The 25525-nt window shown below is 41.6% G+C and overlaps 1 protein-coding gene across 1 annotated transcript; it reads right to left on the minus strand.

The window, feature by feature from the left end:
• Window positions 1–20647: 20647 nt before the first annotated feature.
• LOC122896808 (melanoma-associated antigen B4-like) lies at window positions 20648–21676 on the minus strand. The gene has a single exon (XM_044234880.1). It carries the CDS (start codon window positions 21674–21676, stop codon window positions 20648–20650), a length of 1029 nt encoding a protein of 342 aa, XP_044090815.1.
• Window positions 21677–25525: the final 3849 nt, after the last annotated feature.

Genomic DNA, 25525 nt, shown 5'->3' on the forward strand with positions numbered 1-25525 from the left:
ATTCTGTACGCACTGAAGTTTTGGCGAGCGGACTCCTCAAAAGTCACATACGTGGTTGACAGGACTCCATAGTAGACTAGTCACTGATCCTTAAGGCAGATCTTAACTCAAACGAAGCTTGCTTTATTGTACTTTACTTTGGTTTATGACTCCATCTTGTGGTTTCTTTTATTAGTTGGTAATCGGCTGGTAATTTGACTGCCGCCCAAAGTTAGTTGATTAAACAATAATAGCTACTAGTGTAGTAGCTATAATGTGCAAGGTTCTTAACAAACTTTATCAAATTTAACCCTGAAAAACGGGTATTATTATCTCTGTTGCATAGGCTTTTAAGAAGAAATCTGGGCTTTTGTTTTCCCAGACAGTATTGCATTGATGGTGCCAACACTGGCTCTCCTCTTACCTAAAATTTTTGTTGCTCATCATATTTTCTCAAAATTGGACACATTTAACAACATCAGTATGATACCCATTACGTACTGCTGTACTGGGATAAATGTCTCTTTAACATGCCTTTCCACATCTTTGTGGTTGGAGGACAGTCCTGCCTATGTAACAGGTATAAATCTCAGCCTAAATTTCAGATGTTGAAGAAATATCCAGTTGTTCATTTCTTTAAATTGAATCAAAACTGACCCTCAGAGTAAACCCAGAGAGTCAGTGAGATATTCAGCACTCATCATTCTTTAGACTTTCCCTCTCCCAGTGTTGGCCCCCAGTCCTAGGTCTAATGGTGATCTCTGAGCTACTTGTAGTCCTAATGCCCCTCCCTGTTACTCCCTTGCCGAGTTTGAAACTCAGGAATCTTCAGCAAGGCTGGAAACTATATAGTTCAAGTCTGGCATGATCTGCGATCTTGCCAAATCCCTGGAAAATTGCTGCCAAATAGTGTCCTGATCTCACATGCTAGCAAGACAACTCTGAGAGTTTGGAAAAGTCAAAAATAGAGAGCTTCTGCGCTCCAGCTACTCTCCAAATATCAGCAATTTCTCACTCCTTTTTATAGAGACAAGAAATGTCTTGGACCCCAGCAGGATTGATCATGTCTACAGATCAGTGACTGCTGGGTGGTTTTCATTCTTCTCTGTTCTGAATGAAAGTTTTAATGGTATTTATCCTGTTCCTGATTTACCATAGCTTATCCAACGTATATCTCAAACCATAAAAAAAAAATCTGGGTCTTGTGGAAAAGTGGCAGATCACCCAGAGATGCTGGATGTTCAGTTGTATTCAATGACTGGATTGCACTCTGGGTTATCTTTGCTCGAGGAGGGGTTTATTGTGTTCCCTGTGTGGAAGAACGAAATGGATATTTAGTGAGCAGGAGGATAAACACTGGAAGGGGCTGGCTCTCTGTTCTAAATTGAGGTCTTTTTCTTCCTGGACACACAGCTAGAATATACCACCAAGTATAATGTGATTATACTCACTTTACCGGTAGGTGTGGGCAGATGATGGAGCTCTCGTCAAGGAGATACAAGCGGAAGTGGCATGTGCCACCTCCAAGCTGAGGCTTCCATACCATACTGCTGATGTCTTCTATGCTGTTTCTCCTTCTTGATGCAGATGAGCACAGTCGTCTTGGAAGCCACTTTTGGAAGACGGAGATTATAATCAGTCTGGGGTGCAGATACGTGCAACATGAGGATTCTAAGCAGTTTCAGGTTAATCTGTGTGTGTAGTAGGTAAGAATCTTATTCAAAAGTTTTGATGTGTAAGAAACATTCACGTGTTCTCTGATTTAAATAGAATTAAACCTGAATCCTCATCGAAGCTCCATCCCACTGGGCTGCTTTTATTAAGGCTTCTATGTAGTCTCCTCAGGTGGCAATTCCACTGCTTCCCAGTCATGTTTGTGACTCACCTGGTGAGTCGGAGAAGCCACCTGCCTGAAACCCAGACTCCTTGAGCCTGGCACAAGTCATGCCTCTAAGGCTGGCATGTCCCTGGGGGGGGGCGGGGGAGTGCCTCTGAATTACATGTATGCCCTTGTTCTCCACAGGATCCTCGACTTCTGGTCTGTCCCATCTCTGCGCCAATCTCAATTTTTCTATATCACCTTCCCTCCCTTCTTCAAAAGCCACCTCAATCTCCTCACATGAGTTGTGAGACAAGCAAAATGTCATCTTGTGGCCAGGGAGAGCCAATGACTCTAGCCATCCTATCTCTATGTGTTCTGTAAAAATCCATAATGTGAATTACAACACCTGAGCAAGTGTTTTAAATGAGGGAAGGGAAAAGTACGCAAGAAACATTATTATTTCAAAAGAATCATCATGGTACATCTCTATCAAACATTCGGGGTTCTTTCCTCAAGGTGTATCTGGGGCTAGGCTTCACAGGTACACTCTGACTAATGCTCACTAAATGATCATATAAAACACTGACCTTTAATGTACAAATGTTTCTGCTAACCCAGGACTGATGGGTTCTGACTATTGACATGAATTGAATATAGTTCTGTATATTAACTGAATCAAACAATTTATATGGATTCTTGGATGTTTGTTGATTTGTCCAAAAGTTGACAAGTTTTAAGAAGTATAATAGTGACTGAACTTTGTGTAAGATTCTGTGAAGCCTAAAGAAAAATGTTAAATGACCTATGAAAAGAGAAATCCAATAAACTATGAGCTCAAAATCAACTCTCAAAATAGAGATGAGCAAAGAGCACTAAAGAAAAAAGACCACTAGGAATTAGAAAAAACAAGAGGCATGAGTCCAACAAATGCCCATAATCAATAGTCCATAATCCTGTGGATGAGCATACCATGAGTACGTGACAAATGTGAGCGGGGAGATGCAGGATCCCAGGGACAGAAATTACACACCAACAGGAAACACTCAGGGACACCTGGGTAGCTCAGTAAGTTAAGCTGCTGCCTTCAGCTCAGGTCATGATCCCAGGGTCCTGGAATGGAGTCCCACATCGGGCTCCTTGCTCGGCGGGGAGCCTGCTTCTCTCTCTGCCTCTGTCTGCCTCTCTGCCTGCTTGTGTGCTCACTCTCTCTCTTTCTCTCTCTCTGACAAATAAATAAATAAAGCTTTAAAAAAAAAAAAAGAGGAAACACTCAGAATCCTGTAAGGAAGGAAAAGTCTTCAATTCACTCCATCTCAGAGACACCTGCTCTGTGATGAAATCTGCTGCCCGGGGACATAAGAAGCACAGCTCCACAGAGAAGATAAACAATCATATAACTCAGCAATGGCACTTGTCTCAGTGGGTCCCTAGATCAAATCTCTGCCTGGAAATGGTTTCTCATTCTTTGAATTCTCAGTCGGAGAAATAAAGTGTGTTGCTGTTTCATTAATAATTCTTAAAACATGGCAGAATTCATGTTGACACAGAATACCAAGGTTTTCTGGTAAGGTCCCAGCAGGTAAGTTAGTCTTATATACCCCATCCCACTCTCCTGCACTGAGAAGACAGAGGAAACAAACACTTGGGGAGTGACACAGTACACTGTGTAGTTTGGCTAGAGTACAAGGTATTATTTATTAATAATTTTTATTCAATTTTGACTGAATAGTAATTGCACATTGTGCAAAAACTATGAAAACACTAGTTATTGGAGTGAGATCTTCATACATGAGAGGTGGGCCCACCAGGGATGGCTTTACGGGAAAAGGAGACCTTGGTGGACGTCTGGAAGATTCTGCAGAATATAAGATTATGGGAAAGAAAGGAAGATATACTAGAACCCCAGTGAACATTCTGAGTGTGATTTGGATTTGGCATTCTACACACACCATTCATTAACTTGTAAATTGCTATTACCATGGGAAAGGAGGAGAGTTTTCTGGAGCATGCCGAGGACCTCTTTTAATCCTCATGCAATTTAATAATGTATCTGAGATACTACAACCTATTAGTAAGTTTCCCTGCAACTCCTTATTTGTTGCATCTGCTTTTGGACAAAAACAAATATTAACGAAGGTTTGATATTAAGTTTATGTAGATTTTGATGCAATATTTGCTAAGTGTAAATAATACAACATACTGTATCTCATCGTCTTGGAAGTAATACATCAAGTGTGTGAATCCTAGAGAGTGAAAAGTGGTGGCAAAAAAAAAGTAATGCTAAAATCAGTAAAAGAGGAAATGAAGTGGTTATACTAATTTCGTAGAAACTTACTTACAAAATGTAATAGCCCATAGAGACCATGTTTACTATTTTGATGTATTGGTAGAAACTGAGCGTGAGGCAAATATTCAGAAAGCAGACTTAGTTCAAAGTATTTTTTTTAATATCTTAAATATTTTTCTCTAAGTTCTTATTTAAATTCCTTAGTTAATATATAGTGTAATATGAGTTTCAGGAGTAGAATTCAGTGATTCATCAGTTGCACAGAACACCCGGCGCTCATCGCAAGTGCCCTCCGTAACGCCCATCACCCATTTAGCACATCCCCCCCTTCCCTCCAGCAACCCTCAGTTTGTTCCGGGGAGTTTAGAGTCTCTTAGGTTTGCCTCTCTTAAGACACATATACTACCCCTATTTCGGGGACCTACCTACCTCATAATTATGAGAAATGAGGAAAATGAGTAGGTTTCCACGAGTCAGTGTATATGATCAAAATTGCAGCGTTGTACTTGGAAAATTACAATCTTAACTTTGAAAAATATATATGATCTACAATGATGACAACCAAACAAACTTAATTATACTAAAAAATAAAATCAGAGTACACATAAAATAACTATAGCATCTTAGAACTAGGAGAGGGGAAATACTTACACCTCCTCCCTATCCCCATCAGCTGTAGGAATTATTTTGGCAGTATCATTCACAGATGGCCAGACACCTTCTGCTTGAACAGGTGTAGGACCTCACGTTTCTCTAAGAAGTCTATTTTGTACAGCTGTAATTCACTGGAAGCCTTGCCTTCTGCTTAGCCAGAGTTTACCTCCCTGTGACTTATTTTTTTGATCTAAGTTTTGCTCTCTGAAGCTTCAAAGGAATAGTTAAATTCAAATCAGTTCAATTAGTAAGTATCATAGAGTAGCTCTGTCAGGGACCGAGGTAGATGCTGGCATACAAAGATGAATATGCCACATTTCTTTACCTCTTTCTTCTGACTTGACAGCTATTCAAATTCCAGAAGACAGATTTTACATCCTCCTTGATTCTTCCCTCTCAATCAAAGATCTCCAGGTCTCTGAACCACATTAAGATCCTTTACACTCCCAGTCGCTCAATTTCTACATTTGCATGATTAAATTACTAATCTAATTAAAATTGTAATATACCATTATTATATGGGGCTTTTCCTGCTCTAATATTTTGCTTCTGAGAACAGATCCTCTATATAAGGTTTTCAGGGGAAGTGGGTACCAAAAAAGTGTCTAACAGTCCCTTAGCTGATCTTCCCCTACCCGAAGGATAGAGATGAAGTGAGAGCAGACAGTCAGTGGGCTCAAGCACCATAAATCTCAAATTGCAAAGAACATACACCCTGACGTTCAGGGATGAGACACTTGGCTTTAGCAGTTTTTACCTAACATATTTTGGAGATAGGAACTAGCTTTTTCAAGTTAATACTTTTAAGAGACATTGAAACTTCTAAATAAGATAAAAAGCCAGGGCTTAACTCCACAGATAAAGTATACTTTTAATTATAACCATCTTCAGAGTAAGTGGGTAAAATTAATTTCATCACTTCAAGATTTCTATGTGAACTTATTGCAGCTGGGAGAATGGCATTCAGTTATCGAAGCACATTATTTCATTTCCAGGGTAGTTTGTATAATACTGCTTGTCGTAAGTGCATAGAGGTTTTGCAAATTTCTCCAGTGTGTAGTTATTTTTCTCTCCTTTAGTATCAGATATACTTAAATGTAGAACAGAATGACTTCCAACCATCAATTACTTTACACTATCATCTCTTTGCAATTGAGTGCTTAATAGAGAGAAAAATCAAGAATAAATATATATTAACTTTCTAAAAGGGTTATGAAATGTAAAGTATAGACTACATTTAAATATCTAACTTCACTAAGCTAATGTTGTTATAGGGAAAACTATCAGTTCATTCATTGTAAAAATGATCAATTCTTAAGCCTCATTATGATTATCACATTTATTTGTAATTTTTCTCCCTTCATACATTAACCCTACCATTGTGAAAGTAAATGGATTCTCCTAAAGGCCTCCTTCTTTTCTACATTCTTTTTCGTCTTTGAAATGGATGCAATGAAAGTATCTGTAATGGACTACACAGTTCCTTTCCCAGGAAGATGAAGATTTAAATTAATATTTAAATTAAATTACATTCAATTTGTCTCCATCTCATTTTATAACTTTATTACATTCCCTAAACCTGGCTATCTTCCTAATTTGGTGGGTTATCATCAACAGCTAGAAGGTGATACATTGGTTTCTTGATCCTTTATTTCTTGGGCCCAAGATAGAAAAACATAAAATTGTATCCTAAATGTTTATACAGTGTTTAAACTGAGTGGATCCTTTCTTATTGGTTTTATATAGAAAAGCTGTGAGAATTGGAGAGAGCATAACTGGGCACCATTATTTGCAAATGGTAGGCAGCGGCTGGTGGTGACCTTCCAGAGGGCAGATCCCCCAGCAGGAGATTTCCAATTCCCAAACTGACACGAAATTCTAATTTATGTTGCCATCAATAGTCATAGCACAACGGTTGGCTTAAAGAATAATAAAAGTTGCTAAGAACTAAGTCCCCCTTTTAGAATTAAATATGGGGAATAGTGAGGTATTATTTGAACACACATAATAGGGAAGTATAAGTATTAAATGAGGGTACAGTGTCAGTGTTAAGGGCTTGGCCTGAAAGGGACAAGGTCCAAATCCTAGCCCTGTTACATGCTAGCTGTATCACCTTCAGCAGTTCCCTGAAACCCTATAATCCTTACTTTTCTTTAATCATTAAAATGGAGTTACTAATTTTACTGGTAGGTAAACCTGTTGGGAAAATTAGACGTGATAAAACATGTTAAGGGCTTAGCATAGGGCCTGATGTACAGTAAGCAGTCAACAAATATTTGCTAATATCATCATTGTTTTTACAAAGAATCCATAGATAAAGACTTGGCATTGAGGTTCACATGGAGTCTAAATTCCAGTGTTTAATTTCCCCTAACATGGTCCTATGTGGTCTTTGTTTTCTATCTCATCTCTTACCTCCTTTTGTCTATGTGGCTTGCTAATCACTATTTGACGTGGTACTGGTTCTCCATCTATTTTGATGAGAATTCTTTATTTTCTGTCTGTTTATTTATTTTTAAAAGATTTATGCACCTATTTTAGACAGAGTGATTAGAGGGAGGGAGGGAGAGAGAGAGAACCCTCAAGCAGTCCCCCTCCAAGCATGGATTGCAACATGCAATCTGATCCCATGACCCACAAGATCACCACCTGAGCTGAAATCAAGAGCTGGGTGTTCAACTGACTGAGCCACCCAGGTGCCCCTCTGCCTATTTAAATACTGCAGGGTTCAGCTCAACCTTCACCTCTTCCACAGAGTTTTCCCCTAATATGGAATCACAGAATGTTGACAGAAACCCCTGGACTGAGGGATTTCCTGGGATATGGAACTTTCAGTGTTGAAACTGGGGCAATCTCAGACAAAATGAGAAAAATCAGTCACTCAAGAGCTAGAAGAGACCTAGAAATTATCTAGATCAATGTCCTCAATTTACTGATCTGGAAACTGCATCTGAGTGACTAAACGAAGTAAGTGAAATAGGTAAGTGGTTTCTTGATAGAACTGGAATTGGAAAAGTAGGCTTTCTGATTGCCCATGAATTCTAGTTTCCCCTGAACTCCGATGATAATGACATATGCATACTTCAGTTATACATATATAACTGCAATACACTTAACAGACAGTGTTATACTAGTTTTAGGTGTACTAAATAGCCAAAGTAATCTTGAAAAAGAAAAACAAAATGAAGCCGGAGTTATCAAAATTGAGGAAAACTGGACAGTTATATGCAAAAGAATGAAATTGGTTCACTCTCTCACAGCACACACAAGTATACACTCAAAATGGCTTATAGACCCAAATGTGAGACCTGAAACCATAAAAGTCCTAGAAGAAAAAATAGGTGGTAATTTCTTTGACATGAGCTGTAGAAACATTTTTCCAGATATGTCTTCTTAGGCAAAGGGAGCAAAAACAAAATTAAACTGTTACAACTACACAACTAATAAGCTTTTGCACATTGAAGGAAAACATTAATAGAACAAAAAGACAACCTACTGAATGGGAGAAGATCTCTGCAAATGGTACATCAAATAATGAGTTAATATCCAAAATATACAAATAACTTACAGACGCCGCCACAAAAAAAAAAAAAAAGAATCCAATTAAAAACAGGCACAGGCGGGGGTGTGGGAGGTTGGGGTACCAGGTGGTGGGTATTATAGAGGGCACGGATTGCATGGAGCACTGGGTGTGGTGCAAAAATAATGAATACTGTTTTTCTGAAAATAAATAAATTGAAAAACAAAACAAAAACGGACACAGGACCTGAAGATTCATTTTCCAAGAAAGACATCCAGATGGCCAACAGATACATGAAAAGATTCTCAACATCACTAATCATCAGGCAAATGCAAATCAAAACCACAATGAGTTATCACCTCACACTCATCAGAAATGGCTAAAAGCAAAAACAAAAACAACGAGTGCTGGTGAAGATGTGGAAAGAAGGGAAGCCTTGCGCACTGTTAATGGAAATGCAAACTGGTGTGGCTACAGCAGAAAACAGTACACGGCTTCCTCGGAAAATTAAAAATAGAATTAAATAGGATCTAGTAATTCTAGTATGTTTTAAAGGGAAGCATAAGAAAGCAGAGAGGCTTTCAAGTAAAAAATGCCTTAGGTTGAATACAGGCCCTGCTATTTTATAAGTATGTAAACTTGACAACTGATTAAACCTCTTAGTTTTTGTTCATTTTTTTAAGAGAGGAAGCAGGGAGAGGCAGAAGGAAAGAGAGAATCTTAAGTAGGCTTCACGCCCAGCATGAAGCCCAACATGGGGCTCGATCTCACCCCTGAGATCATGATCCAAGCTGAAATCAAGAGTGGGATGCTTAGGGTGCCTGGGTGGCTCAGTGGGTTAAGCCGCTGCCATTGGCTCAGGTCATGATCTCAGGGTCCTGGGATCGAGCCCTGCATCAAGCTCTCTGCTCAGCAGGGAGCCTGCTTCCCTTTCTCTATCTCTGCCTGCCTCTCTGCCTACTTGTGATCTCTCTCTGTCAAATAAATAAATAAAATCTTAAAAAAAAAAGAGTGGGATGCTTAACTGGCTAAGCCACCCAGGTGACCCTGATTAAACCTCTTTAAATCTCAGTTTTCTTCATCTGTAAAATGGAATAATATTACTACTTGAAAAGTTCTTGTGGAGATTAACTAAAACTGTGTACATGTCTATATTATATATCACAAAATATGTTATATATAAATATATGCATTTATATATTTACATAGAATAGAATACATACATAGAATAGAACTTTATCCTTTATTCTTTCTAAAGTTTGTCTGCATACATTTGATGTGAACCTCTGAGCAATACTTTGAAGCAAGCTATTGCCTAGTTTTATGGATGAAAAAAATAGGGTCCCAAGAAGTCAAGTAACTTCTACAGATTCACTTGTAATCAGCATCAGGACACAAATTAGAATCTTCTAATTCATAGTTAAGTGACTTTTAAATTTTACTTTCTCCCTATAGCATACCTTTTTGCCATGTGTATGACTCATGTTTCCACCCCTATGGGGGCAAGGAACTTTGATGGCAGAAACATCCACTGATCATCATCGTGGATGAGTGGGTCTTTGACTTTGACAGTGTGTTCAGGGCTCTCAACCATAAAGTGCCAGAATAATCTCTGCCCCACTGATCTGTGCAGAGAAATTATGAAGATGATGGAAAACACAAACATGCATGTGATTTTGTCTTTTCTTTTTTAAAAGATTTTTAAAATTTATTTATTTTTAGAGGGCGGAGGGGCAGAGAAGGAGGGTTAAAGAGGGATAAGTAGACTCCCTGCTGAGTGCAGAGCCTGATGTGGGGCTCTGTCTCAGGACCCTGAGATCATGATCGTAGGTGAAACCAAGAGTCAGACACCCAACCAAATGAGCCACCCAAGCACCCGTTTTTGTCATTTCTTAAATACCACACAAATATAGGGCATCTCACCAATAACTGGCATTCAATTAGTTCTTGCTGATTGAACGATGTATTTTATAGCTGGGCATGGAGAAACGAGAGGGGAGTCAGATTATCATTTTATCTTTGCTTTGGTTTTAAGAAATAAATAACACCTGTCACCTTTCATCTATCCCCTTCTGAAATTTTAAATCTAACCACAGAAAAATTCCCCCATGACCCCAAGTCTTACAAGATAAACATAAAGAAAACAAAGAAAGAGAGACTTCTAATCACCAGACTCAAGCCCTTCACTCTAAGATCAGTCATTTCGTAAGTGTGATGTACTGTCTTGGACGGTTATGTGTGGTTTTATATGCACACACGTTATCTCTCAAGGTAAACTGGAAACTCCCTGAGGACAATGTTTTCTTTATTTCTATCCTTCCTATTGCCCACCATAGAGCCTTGCAATTTCTAAGGAACCAACTTTATTATTGTTGTTGTTGATTGTTTTCTACTTGCTAATTTCTCACAGGGAAGTTGAACTAGACTCTGCTTGTGTTTCGAGTCTCTATGCCTAGAAACTTGCTTCCTGTCTTTTTGCCTCTCCTTTCTCCAAATGTCCCACATGTTCATTTGGTCTAGCATACACACACTGTGCTCTAAGGGCAGTACCGTCTACCTCTGGCCCTGTGCTTGCCCTCCCCCTTGGGAGAATGGCAAGAGTGGGGATAGAGATCTATTTGAATTGTATCAGGGTAGGGCAAGAAGCTGCTCAGATGCTTCCTGAATCTTGCCACATATGCAGACACCTATTTTCCTCATGCCTAAGGCTAACTTTTCTTGTTAGAGTGAAACTTCTCCTTTTTAATAAGCAATGGATGCTGTTTGCACTTACTTATCTCTGAGAACTTCACCTGGACAGAAATGTGCTCTTGTCACTTGTGAGGCTGATAATTTGTCCAATAGTGTGTGCATGTAGTTTTCCACTCTGTCTGAGAAAAGTCACAGAGGATTTTTCAGCTGCAGCCTGGTTATGGGTACCTGGCAATGCCCAGAGGCATCACTGATGAAAGAAAACTTGTCTTTATGTGCTTTTGGTAACCACATTCAAATCTAGCATTTCACATCTCAGAACTTCAAGTTCATCGTCAATGAAAAATGAGAGAGTTAACTGTTATTCCTCCTTGAGACGGTTTCTTTTTTATGAGAGTCAGATACAGTGATGTGTGACAAAGCCCTAGAATAACAAAGAACACACCCTCCACCTTGGATGACAATTCAGATTAGATCTGGAAAGAACTGACTAAAATACCTTCCTCTCTAAGGTTGCCCTTCAATCCTTGGTGCTTGGGGGCATGAAGCAGAGTCAGATGGGAAAGATACAGTATTTCCAGTTTTGAAGATCTCTTGTCCACAAGATACAGCATCTGTCTGAGTAATGATTTTCTGTACAATCCCAGGAGCAATCCTGCACATTATAGTCAGATCCACTTCATTACCCAGTTATTTTGTACCTTTCCAGGCTGTTAGTCAAATCACCCTGATGCCTAGCAAGTTTCTGATTAATCTGGATTTCACTAATTACCCTGTAGCCACATGGATTGAACTGAAAGGCTTTACATGGTTTTTTGCTGTAAGTTTCAAATCAGTTTTCTTAAGTCTGTTGCAACAGTACTACAATTGCTTCCTCCATAATGAGTGTTTCTATAGGAAGGACAACTGGGAATTGGATTTTAATTGTTCCTCATCTCATCTTTCTTTCAGGGAAAATTTTTTTCAGGCAGGGAATCAGAGGTGTGTTTAAAAAAAAAAGATACTTGAAAAAAGTAAGGAATCAAGCTTGTGTTGTTGCTCCAGTGACATGACTGGGGAGAAATAAGTTGCTGGTAGATTGGATCCACCAGAATAAACTAAATGTCCAGGGTCAAGCCCCAAACCCAGTTCCAAACCTACAGACCTCCGATGACTATCTTCCAAGAAGCAATACTGCCACCTGGCTGTGTAAGATCAAGAAACGACACTGATGCTTGCTTTCCTTTTCTAACCAAATCCTTCAAAAGTCAATCTACTCCCAAATTTCAGGATTCTCTAAGTAGATTACTGGAATTCTGAAGATTCCTATAATACCCTCAACAAAACAGAGTGCTATGGCACAAAATAGGAATGGGATCATTGGAAAATATCTCAAGGACCATCTAAACCACCACTGAAAATTTATGCAAAAGCAGCTCAAAATTGCATCATAAAAGTGGTGCTGTAATATAGGTCATGAAGCTTGAAGAAGAAAGCACTGGAAAGGATGCATGAAAGCAGATCCAGGGAGATCAGTAGTTAGAAGAAAAAGAAATCAAAGATGGATGAGGGTGAGTAACTTTAGTGAAATGGAAGAGAATATGGAAGGATGTAACTAATATTTAATATAGAATATTAAATATTAAATATTCTTAGTTATAGTTTGGGAAGGTGATAAAGAGGAACGATGCCTAGGTTTCTGATGTTAGCAACAGGGTAGGTAGTAGGAACATTTACTGAAATGAGGCCTGAAGGCCCCAGGTTTCAGGAAGAGCCCATAAGTTCTTTTTGACATATTGGGTTTTAAGTGCCCGGAGTGTGTATGGCAGTGTATTAGTCAGGGTGCTTGGAAACAAGAACCAATAGGAGGGATATAAATACAGTAGGGCAAGCCAGTAGAATGTATATATTTCTGTTGCTGGCCAGTCAGAAATCCACAGAGCAAGCTAGGGGGCTAGAAATTCAGATATTACAGTTTTGAGTTTGCAATCTTCAGAGCAGGGCAGGCAGACTGGAAACTGAGAAAGGGTTTTTGTGTTCTGATCTCAAAGCCGAATTCATCTGGGAGACCACAGTCTTTGCACTTGGGGCCCTCAACTGATTGGATGAGGCCCAACCACACTATAGATGGTAATCTGCTTCACTTAGAGCCTGTGGATTTAAATACTAGTTATAGCTAAAAAATACCTTCAAGGGGCGCCTGGGTGACTCAGTCGGTTAAGCCGCTGCCTTCAGCTCAAGTCATGATCTCAGGGTCCTGGGATCGAGTCCCACACTGGGCTCCCTTTTTGGCAGGAAGCCTGCTTCTCCCTCTCCCTCTGCCTGTTGCTCTGCCTACCTCTGCTAGCTCTGTCAAATAAATAAGTAAAATCTTTTTAAAAAAATTAAAAAATACCTTCACAGTGACATCTAGATTGATGTTTGACCAAACAACTGGACACCATAGTCTAGCCAAGGCGGCACATACAGTTAAGGAATAGGAATGATAGGGGGGAATCTAGACTTGGAGATCTGGCACTACCACCGTCCGGGACAAAGATTATAGAAGGAGGTGGAGGAGTTCTGGGAGAAAACAATGAGTTTAGGTTTTGCCACACTGAATTTGAGGTATCTATGAACCAATCATAGACCTATGTGTAAAGTTTTGTGCGTAGGTCAGAGCTTGGGATAATAGATATGGAAGTTAGCATATCACATAGCTGCCAGTTAGAACTGACAGAGTAAATGAAATGACCTGGGGACAGTTATGGAAAGAAAAAATAGTGGACTGGAAATGGTAACCTGAGGAACACCAATGTGTAAAGGGTATTGTGGAGAGGAAGTCCATGGAGAAGATGGAGGAAAAAAAGTCTGAGAGGTAGAAAAAGAACCAGGATGGGGTGGTGTCTTGAAAGTCCTAGTGGAGATAACGCTATGCTCACCAAACCCAATTCCATATTTCTCCTTAAGCACATGGAATGCTCCATTTTTCAGACCCCCTTGAGGCTAATCAAGGACATATGACTAGTTTTAGGTGATGGAATAGGAACAGAAGTAATGGGTTTCCTGAATCAGAGAAAAGCCCCTTAGAGAATTTCTGACCACTCTCCCCTGCCTCAGGGGGTAGGCAAGTCCCAGAACAAACCTTAATTGGCTTCTCTCCCCCATACCCACCGAACATGTAGTGTCCTCAAAAAATAATACCTTTGTTGTATCACACTGAGATTTCAGGATTAGTTGGACCCTCTAACATAGCCTAGCCTATCACGACTACTACAAAAGCCAAGGCAGTAGCACCTTTGGCAGAGGAGAGAACAGTCACAACAGTGTCATCCACTCTGTTCTAGAGTTCCAGAAAAGAGAACTTTCCACAGATTTCCAGATGTGGAATTATTGAGCCAGTAAGTCCAAACAATTTAGGGGGTTACAGTTATATCAGTCTGACAGAGATTCTGCAATGCCTTTTGGATTTGGCTAACAAATGTGTTTTTCAGATTAATAAAGTCAGTGGAGTTAACTTGAACTGGAAATTGACATCACAACACACGCATACACAATAACAATATATTATACTCGTAGTTTGACTTGAAATCTTGAGATGATACAAATCATGACTAGGTTGTCTTTGCCTGAGTTTTCCATTTGTTTTGCAAGAAGAGAAGTCTTAATACTTTTCCCTATGTGCAAGAGATCTCAATTTCTAAACAACTTTTATCCTATGTACTGAGTTCTAAAGTTGATTTTTTAGAATTCTGGCTGCCCTTTCCTGACTAGAAAGAAATAACAGGGGCGCCTGGGTGGCTCAGTGGGTTGGGCCGCTGCCTTCGGCTCGGGTCATGATCTCAGGGTCCTGGGATCGAGTCCCGCATCGGGCTCTCTGCTCAGCAGGGAGCCTGCTTCCCTCTCTCTCTCTCTGCCTGCCTCCATCTACTTGTGATTTCTCTCTGTCAAATAAATAAATAAAATATTTTTTAAAAAAAGAAAGAAATAATAAAGGATGATTTGTTTCCTAGGCCAGATCCTACAGCCTATTTAACCTACAGTATGGCTAGGCAAAAAATACATATTATTTCAGGACATAAATACGACTTACCTTATTTATTCTAACCAAGGAGAAACAAACTAAATGTCATTTTGCATAAGGCACAATGGTAGAGTCAAGTAAAAAGCTCTGCCAGGTATATATGCATTTGATTTGAAAAAGGAGAATGCCAAATTCCAAAAGTACATTGATGCATAATAATGGAAGTCCAACTAACTCAAATATACACATCTAATCATAGATGCCAAATATTTGTATAAATAAAAATGAAACATCTTATGAGGCTAATAATTAAAATGTTCCAGCTTGGGGCTCCTGGGTGACTCAGCTCCTGGGTTAAAGCCTCTGCCTTCGGCTCAGGCCATGATCCCAGGGTCCTGGGATCGAGTCCCGCATCAGGCTCTTTCCTCAGTGGGGAGTCTGCTTCCTCCTCTCTCTCTGCCTGCCTCTCTGCCTACTTGTGATCTCTGTCAAATAAGTAAATAAAATTAAAAAAAAATAAAATACCTGAGGGTTTAGAAGGGGCGGGGGTGGGAGGTTGGGGGAACCAGGGGGCGGGTATTAAGGAGGGCAAGTATTGCATGGAACACTGGGTGTGGTGCAAAAACAATGAATTCTGTTATGCTGAAAAGAAATAAAAAATAAATGAATGAATGAATGAATGAAATGTTCCAGCTTGGAAAAATTAAGTTTAAAAATCACTCAAAATATAATATATCCATGAAAACGAGGCTCTGAGTATGTAGCACTCCAATGTGTTCTGGTCCTTCTTCCATATCACTCTCAAAAGAGATCACCAAAACCTTCTCAGATTTATATTTTAAAAAAAACTGCATTCAGAAGTATCCTTGGATACTAAATTCTCCTTAAGTCTTACTTAGTCCAAGATGCAGTGAAAGCCAAGTTCCTCAATTCTTCTTAACTATTCACTAATGACAGAAAAGAAAGTTATCTATCTATTGAATGCACTTCATTTATCTTTTTTTTAAAAAAGATTTTATTTGCTTATTTGAGAAAGAGAGAATGAGCTGGGGAGAGGGGCCGAGGGAAAGAGAGAAGCAGCCTCTCCACTGAGCAGGGAGCCCAGTGCAGGACTCAGTCGCAAGACCCTGAGATCCTGACCTGAGGCAAAGGCAGATACTTAACCGACTGAGCCACCCAGGCACCCCTTTACCTCATTTATCCTATACAATGGGGAATGAAATACTAAGGTTAATAAATTTTTCTGATAACCACAGCTAGTACGTAAACATTATGTCATTATCTTTATTGACAGTATTAATGAGAATACTTGTATAGTGTTTTAGGGACTCCAGATGTGACAGATACTTCTCAGGGGTTATACTCCTACATGTTGGTTTTTAAGTGTTAAGGTTATCCATAGGGTTCATATTCTCACTGTAGTAAAAGTTAACTCCTCAACATACAAAATGAAAACTCAGCAACATGCTTTGATAATAAAATAATAGTTTATAGATATATATAGATATAGATATAATGTTTATGAATTTATGGGCTCTCTTCTGAATGCCTTACATAAAATCCTCAAAATAGTGAGATGCAATTATCATCCCAATTTTACAGGTAGGAAAACCAGCACAGAGTGGTTAAGTAATTTATCTAAGATCACACAGCTAGTAAATGGTAGAGCTAGGATTCAAACACCAGCTATCTAGTTCTAGAACCCCACGCTCCTACATACTGCATATTGCCTTTCTAGATGGTATGAGATAAATATGCTCCATGAACTATGCAGGAAGCCATGAACTACTGGGACTTTATCCTCTGATATCAATTTTCTCTTTGTTAATCTGCCATCTTGAGAGAGAACTGTCTATGAGTAATGCAATTTTTTGGTAGTTTATAGGTGAAATTGTCATTTAACTCTTACTTCATAAATTATTTTTCCCATTTTAAAGGTTTCCCTAACATCTATAATTGGAATTTCTTGTGCCTTTTTAAAGTTTTTCTTAACCTTTTATAGTATTTTTAAGAATAATATGTGCTACGTATAGAAAATATAGAAAACAAAGAAGGTAAAAAAAATTCAAATATGAATGGCTTGTAACCACTGCTAACCTTACAGGTGCTGATTAGTAATCTTCTTGTGCCTGATGAGCAGCTGCAAAACTCAGCATCTTAACACATCAGCCCTTTGCTCCCGTAGATCTACTGGCTAAAATGGTTTTGCTTCATGCTGTCAGTTGCCAGGACCAGAGAAAGGAATGGCTGGGACTTTTTCTAATAGTGATAATAGCAGTTTTAGAAAGTGAGGCAGGTCTTATATGAGCTGTTATGGAAAGATCCTGTATTTACTTAAATTATAAGTGTAAGTTATAACAATATGCATATTGTATGTGCAATATGCATATTGTATGCATATGTAAGTGTAACAATATGCATATTGTTACCTATGTATGCCTAAAAACTCTATATTTTTATAGTACATCTATACACGAGAAAGTCCCAAATCAGCTTTAAAATGACACACAGCAGACTGTTTGTTGTGGTTACTTTTGAAAATGGGGTTGAAATTTGGAGAAATGTTATGGGGGAGGGGGCAGACGATGATTGACCTGTGTTAGAACTTTGTATAACAAGAATATATACACTACTAATAGCTTTGTGTAATGATGAAGTTTGGTCTCATGACAAATGTTTAAATGAGCCTAACAAAAGAAAAAACAGTTGTGTTTTACTCAGATAAAGCTACTGCTACTTGATACAACAGAGAAAACCTGAAAATTGAGTGGCTTAACGTAAGAACTTTCTTCCGTACATAAAACCTGATGGAGGTTGGCAGAGACTTACTGCTGTCAGGTGACCAGGGATCCAGGCTGTCTCCATCATCACATGGGCTCCCCATGTTTGCCGCTGCATAGAAGAGAGAGCATGGAAGTGGCATCCTGGCTGTCTTGTGCCTTGGCCTGGAGGGGACAAACATGCTTCTACTCATACATCCGTGGTAGGGGTTAGTCAAATGACCCTTCTTAACTATAAGTGGACTGGGAATGGAATCACTCCTACCAAACTGTAGGTGCTCAGTTAAGAGCACCCTGTAAATCGAGGGCTCACCCCTTGTCATCCTCAATAGCATCCTTCGGCATAGCCATTTATAATAACCTATATAATCTCAGTAGGCTGAGAATTTTCTCCTACCTTTTGATACATGATCAAAATCATGACTAACCACCATATGACTCGTGACTGAGCTTGTTTGAACACTGGAACAGGTGCCATTAAGCATACTGTGAAAACAGCATTTCCCTGAGACAGATACAGACCAGATTCCCTGGAAGAATGGTGAATTCTTTTTCCTTTTTATTGAAAGTCAGCATGTCTGCTAAGGACTCCAAGATGGGTTTTAAAAATTCACCCTCAGTAAACTTTTACTTACACAGTGATTCCCTCGGTCCTTCCTCATCTACCACCTAGGAGGGACGTTTTAGTTGTTGACCGCTTAGTTAACCTCACACATCCGTGTGTGGATTCCATGGTCACATTCAAGTAAGATACTCCATCAAAACCCTACTGCAAATACCAGGTTGTTTCCTAAAAAAGTCCTCTCCAGCCTCAGAGTTCTAAACAAAGGCCCTGTAGATTTCATGCCAAATCAGAGTTTACATAACAGCTGATTTGGCAAATCACACACACATATACTTTGAGTGAAGTGGAAGCACATAGGGGAGATAAGGAGGTGTCTAAATCTCACTGTCAGCATCAGTTGCAGTCTGAGGGAGGCCGGGGGGAGAGATGGGAGCTGTAGGGAGTTGGAATGCTCTGAGTCAGGGGAGGCCGAGGGACAGCAGCTGTCTCTTCCACCAGAAGCAGGTGCAGCCTCCCGAGGAGGACACAGAGGAGAGCTGGCCAGCAGGTCAGATCCTACTTTGGACACAAAGGCCCAGCGGGGAAGTCCCAGTGGAGGGAGCTGTCATGCAGGAAAGTGCCGGGACTGGGGACTCCACACAAGTGCTGAGACCAGGGCAGAGCCAGCTCTCAAGGGACCCTGGGGTGAGGGGCAGGAGGATCCTAGGAAAATAAGCCCCATGAACAACCCCCAAATTGTGTTTGATTTTAATGTGCACCTTCCTTCTTTAAACCTGCTTTTAGTACTTGGGCCACAGGGTCCTTTTTTCATCGCCTCAAAGCCATCATGGCATAGTGAGAAGAGAAAGGAATTAAGAGACAGAAGGTTGGCCTCAGGCTGCAACAGCGTGGGCTCCAGAGGAATCAGACCGGGCTTTACCCCTGGTTCTGCCGCTCCACCAACTTATGTGAACTTGAGAATATTTCAAGTTCTTCATCTGCCAAGTAGGTTGGAGACGCCCTGTCCTGTAGGACTGTTGGAACATATATAATGTATGTGAAGCACCTGGCACGGTGATTGGCAAATATTGGGTCTTTAGTAAGTGGCAGTTATTATTATGCTTTTTTTCACACCAGAAGAAACTACCCTCATCTTTGGGAATTTTTTTAACCCAAGAGATGTCAGAGACTGCAGTGCTACCTTCTTGAATGGCAGCTATGCCACTGAGAAGAACCCCCAAGTGTCCTGCTTCAGATAATTTATACATCACTGTTCTCACTTGCCCCTCTTCCTCATTGCTTTTTTTTAAAAAAAAAAAAAAAAAGATTTTATTTACTTGTTTGACAGACAGAGATCACAAGTAGGCAGTGAGGCAGGCAGAGAGAGAGGAGAAAGCAGGCTTCCCGCTGAAGGACTCGATCCCGGGACCCGGAGACCACAACCTGAGCCAAAGGCAGAGGCCCTAACCCACTGAGCCACCCAGGCGCCCCCTCATTGCTTTTTTTTTTTCAAATTTGTCTTAATGTTGGAGTTCACCACACCATCATTCTTACATAAAAACTGCTCTTACACTCTAAAAATCTACGTGCAGGGTCTTCTTTATCCCTAGCATCATCACTACTAACATACAACATTCCAAAGACCAGATCCTCAATTAATGATAAAAATAAATGGAGCATGGAGCAAAGAATGTAATTCATTCCTATTTAATCTTTTCTGCATTCCTGAATAAGTTAAGGACATTCAGGTATATATCCTTGAATTTTACAAAGATAAAGAGAAAAGTGACTAGAACAAACCAATATTTAACTAAATTTTTCTTTGTTTCTATTTTAAAACTACAGCTATATTTTTGCTAGTTCTTTCATATTTGCAAGAAAAATCCCCATTACAAGCCATATTATCTTGTTCTGGAACCCAAAGAAGAAGCAAGAATTTTAAAGTTTTATTACACAACACCAAAACTCTTACTCTTAAGAAAATCCCCTTTGTGTTATTCTGGAATCCAAAGAAGAGGCAAAGATTTTCAAGCTTTATTACACAACACCAAAACTCTAACTCTTAAGAAAAATCTCCATTCCAAAGCCGTATTATGTTGTTGTGGAACCCGAAGAAGATGTAAGGATTTTCTAGCTTCATTATACAACACCAAAACTCTTGCTCTTAAATCTGATAAACAGCAATGTGTGATCTATGTCATTTATAAACTTGGATTCTAAATCTAAGTAAACATTCTTCCTGAAAGGAACATTTGTAAGCTACCAATATACGAAAGGAAAACAAAGAAGATATATATTATGGCCTCTCCAACCCCACCTTAGCCTCTCACTACTTAAAAGCTGGCAACTCTCAACAACCACAAAGCAAAGAATCTGCCTCAGCCCTCTCTAGGGAGGAGAGGAGAGGCCGGACTTGGCCTGGGAACGTGCACCGGCCCGGGTAGGAGAGGCAGCCCCAGCTGTGGCTCTGGCTCGGGCCCGCTCTTCCTCATCTCGCAGAGCCTCTTCGTAATGGAATGGGAAGGCGCTGGGGACGGTATCATGAACCTTGGCCAAAAACTCCAGGACTCTCATCTTGCTGGTCTCAGCATGGGCTCTCGGGCCCCACAGGAACTCGAAGCGTGGAGGATCACTACCGGGTGCCTGGCGGTACTCCAGATACTTTTCCTGCACCAGATCTTGGGTGATGAGCTTCCTGGGGTCGCCAAAGACTAAATGCTTCCTGCCATCATAGATGCCCAAAATATTCAGGAATTCCCAGATATCCTTCTCAGAGGCTCGGTTGCCACTCAAGAAGATCACACTCAGAAGAGGCATGAGAAGCCCATTCTTAGGAAAGCCCCAGGCACTGCTCACATTGCCATCGGCGGTGAGGTCTAGGCTGCTGACCAGGATATAGGAGTGACGGCCGGGCTTGACTTCCTTTAATTCCAGGCCAAAGACCAGCTCCATGTGCTCAGAGGCTTTCCTGAGGATCTCGGGAAAGTGCTCCTTGTACCTTTTGTGGATGATCTTCAGCATGTCTGACTTCAAAATGGGCGCCCTCATTGTATACTTTTCTAGCAGGAACTGCATCAACATCCCCACCTTCCTGGTTAGAAGATCTTTGTGAGCATTCTCAGGGGAAGTTGAGGCCTGAGAGGAATTTTTCTTTTTCTCAGCTTGGCTCTTGGCACCTACATTAGATCTTGGGTGTGAAACACCTGCAGTAGGAGAGCTAGTGGCTGGGGATCCCTGAGGCTCCTGGGAAGTGCCAGCAGCAGGGGGACTCGGGAGAGTATCCCCAGAAACAGGAGAGTCAGAGGACTCTTCCACATTTGCTGCAGTGGCCTGAGTACCCTCGAGGCTCTGGGGCTCACCTCGGGCCTGGCGGCGTTTCTCACGAGCACGGAGCTTACTCTTCTGGCCCCGAGGCATGACTGGGTCAGGGACAGCAGGCACAAGAGTGAGCTGGAAGGCAGGAGATGCTGGTACCTGGAGCAGAGAAGATCAGAGTGTGAGTACCTCAGCAGGGAGAGAACACCTTGGCTTTTAAAGGAGCCCCCTTTGCAGATTTCCATGAGAGCACAGTTCTAGGACCCAAAAACGCTGTTGCTCTTGTTCAGCCAGGTGTCCTGAGAACCCAGTGGAGGAAGACACAGTAATCCTAGGACTCCCAGTACTAACAGCGGGGTTGGCATCATGGGCTACTCCTCCTTTTTATTTTTTTAAAAAGTTTATTTATTTGAGAGAGAGGGAGAGCAGAGTGAGAACACGAGTTGGGGGAAAAGGCAGAGAGAGAGAAGGAGAAGCAGACTCTCCACTCAGCAGGAAATCTGATTTGGGGCTCAATCCCAGAAAGCTGGGATCACGACCTAAGTAGAAGGTAGACACTTAACCGACTGAGCCCCCAGGTGCCTTCGGCTACTCTTTCAATTGGGTATTGAGTGGTCTCCCATTTCCTTACTCAAGATCTTCACCTTGACTCCAAACCCTTCCTGGGGCTCTGCCCTCTGCTGATCTGAGACCATGACCCTTAGACAAAGATGCTCACATTTCTAAGGCCTGAGTCAACAGCTAGAGTGAGCTGACAGGGGCTTATGCCTGCTAACAGCAGGGGTGAGACCCTTCAATCCCACTGTTCTGGAGGCAGTGGCTCCCTCAGACCTCATTCAGGGCTTTGAACTTGATTCCAGGCAGAATTCGGTATTCCTCCATTTACCTGAGTCTACAAGCCTTAAAGAAAAGGTTTCACCTCCCAGAGTACTAGAAAAGAAGTCACTGTGCTGCACATCTGGGTACCTCACTGGAGGACTCCCCGATTGGAGAGCCAGGTACTGTTCTGCGCAGCTCCCTATTTTAAGGAGAGGGACCCTTATCAGCACTGAAAGTTCTACCTTTACTGTGGGGTCAGAACTTCTCGCTCGATCCATGGGGCTGCCTCCTTTAGATACAGGCCTTTCTCTACCTGAATCACCCCCTAGACAAAAATGAGGGGTTACATCAGCCCTAATTACTCCAGGACATTCCTGGACCGCCAGCAGGAGTGGGGCGGCCCTCTTTACACAAAGGCCCTCGCCTCCCTGAAGCAGCCTGGGTGGCAATGAGGACAACGGGATTGCTCGGCCGGCCAGTCCACTGGGACCTCCCAGAGCCGGACCAAAGGGGCAGGTTCGGGGGCCAAACTTCCTTGTGGCGGGGGAGTGGCCTCTCCAGTTTCCACTCAGGGTTCTCACCTTAACTTTAGACCAGTCCGGGGAAACCGGCCGCCGCCGAAATAAACGCCGCACGCTGTGGTCGAGGTCCCGCCCAGAACGGAAGTCGGGTTATCCGCATCCGGGGGCGGGGTCACAGGGGTCTCCAAGGGCGATAAGCAGGGGTGGGGCTCCGTGGGACCCCAGTGTTTGCGGCTTCTCCCTCTGGTGGCCCAGCCTCACCAGCCCCCGGGCCCTCACCCTCCTGAGTCCCTAGAGGGGAATCTCTGGTACTGCCCCCCCCTCGCTCTTTTGGGGCTACTCCTTTCTGGACCGCACAAGCCTGATTGGGGGTCCGGGGGGGGAACACACTCTGTGAGCCTTCCTCTTTAAGGGGAGATAAATTTGCACTGAGGGTCCACACTTTCCTCCAGCTATGGCCAAGACTTCTTCCTCTGCAGAGCTGGGACCCATTCTGTTAGATAAGGCCATTCCTTCCTTGAGTCTCACTCATCAGGCAGAATAAGGGGACTCCTTGGTTAGAGCTCTTCCGGGTCCCCCAGGGCTAAGAATGGTACAGGATTCTATTTAGCCTCCTCTGCTTTGGGGTCCTCTCGTAACACTCCTAGCTTTCACATGAATTCTTGTTAGGGCCCAGGTCCCTCCCTCTGCAAAACTGAGGCAGCTTTCATCAAACGGAGGCCCTCACCTTCCTGAGACTTTCCAGGCTGAAATCAGCCTGACATCTCTGCTCAGGGCTTTCCAGGCATGACAGCATTGGAGCTGTTGGGGGGTCTCCTTTTATGCTGTGGGTGCTGCTTTTGGGTCTTTATCTTGATAGATGGCTGATCCTGTACCTTCTCTGTGCTTTCCTATAGCTGCTCATCTTACCTGTAGGTCCTCCTTTCCTGAAAATTCTAAGTTGGAAATGAGGGTGAGCCTCATCTGATCATGGTCCTTGGGTGCCTCCAAGAACAGACAGCAGGGATGTGATGCTGTAGGACCTCGCTCTTCTGGCTGGGCGCTTCCATCATTTCTCACTCATGGTCTTCACCATATCTTTCACAGCATGGGATTCCTTTTACTGAGCTAAGGACTTAGCTTAGGTCTTTTGATGACCCCAATATGTGGGGGTAGTTGTCTTCTCAGTATTCATTCACGGGGGTCCTCATCTTGGCCTGTCTCTTTATTAAAGGCTTCCTGGGAAACAACCTGTACCTGCAAACACTCCACCAGTTTCTCTGCTGCAAGTCTTGCCGAGAATGAGTCCATGTGCCAAGAGTGATATAAGATTAGGAAAATGCAGCATACATCAGGGAGCCCAAGACAGGTGTGGTGTCTGAGGAAAAGAAAAAAAAAAAGTTGATCTATTTCTTCTCTTCACTTAGGGTAGCTCTAAAAGATTAATTTTTTACAGAGAAGGACGGAGCTAGATGATTTTGTAAGCCCCTGATCTTTGGAGGATAGCTGATTTTATACATGCAGATAATCATATTGTCACTGTCTCATTCTCTCCTTCATTCATATTTATTTTGGTATTCTTATTGCACTTATTATGTATGCCAATCCGATGTTTTGGTCATGTAGTCCTCCTTTTTATCTCTTGAGATACATTCTGGAGTGATAGAAGAAAGTGAATTAAGTGATCCATGGTCAGCCTCTGGCAGGGAGGAGTGGAAAAGTGTGATGTCTGGACAGAACAAGAGTCTATGCCTAGCTCTATCACTTATTCGCTCTATGAACTGGGTGCATTAGCAAGTTCTGTGGGCCTCAGGCTCTGCATCTGAGAAGTGGGTTTGTTAAATCCTGTCTTGCAGGGCCTGGTAGACCATGGTTAATGTACATAAAGCTCCTGGAAAGATGCCTGGAATGCACTGAGACTTTACACGATACCTGTTATTACAATGGTTATGATTATTCTGACCCCAGAGGATACCACCCACCCTGATGGAATATTTGTTTTAATATAGAAGATATCAGAGAATATATGCCACTCTAAGACCTGGAATACCAAATCAGTCCAAAGTGCTTCTTACAGAAACACTAAAGTAAATTACCACCCCCCCATAAATCATATTTTAAGCGTGGGGGAGTTTTTTCTACCCAAATGCAACTCAAATCTCTAGAATTGGAGTCAAAGACTAAATCTTTCCTCTCAGCTGCCGTTTAATCCAAAGTACCCCATCTTCATTAATTTCACCATCATCTAAAATCTATACCTCCCTTAGTTTGCAGAATTAGAAGCTAAATAAAAAAAAAAACAACAGAACAAAAACAGTAACACTGAATTCAAATGCTCTTTTAATAAAATGGGTTCTGATTCCCCAGCTTACAGGAGAGAGTACCTGCCCAGTGGCTTCTGAGTTTCCAGCCTCAAAACAGTCCCAGCCTTACGTCTCTGAAAGTCCCTGGAGATGACTCGCATAAAACACCTAGTTTGTGCTCTGTGTTCACCTGCACTGGGGACAGAACCATAGGACACGTTCCACCCATGCCCTGGGTGGAGATACTCTCCGATTTACTCCCAATCCCAAAGTAACTGTTAAAGGTAGTTTTCCATTCCAGACTCAAATCTCTCAACTCAGAGACCCAC

The sequence above is a fragment of the Neovison vison genome, chromosome X (genome assembly GCF_020171115.1).
Source record: "Neovison vison isolate M4711 chromosome X, ASM_NN_V1, whole genome shotgun sequence".
Taxonomy (NCBI): Eukaryota; Metazoa; Chordata; class Mammalia; order Carnivora; family Mustelidae; genus Neogale; species Neogale vison.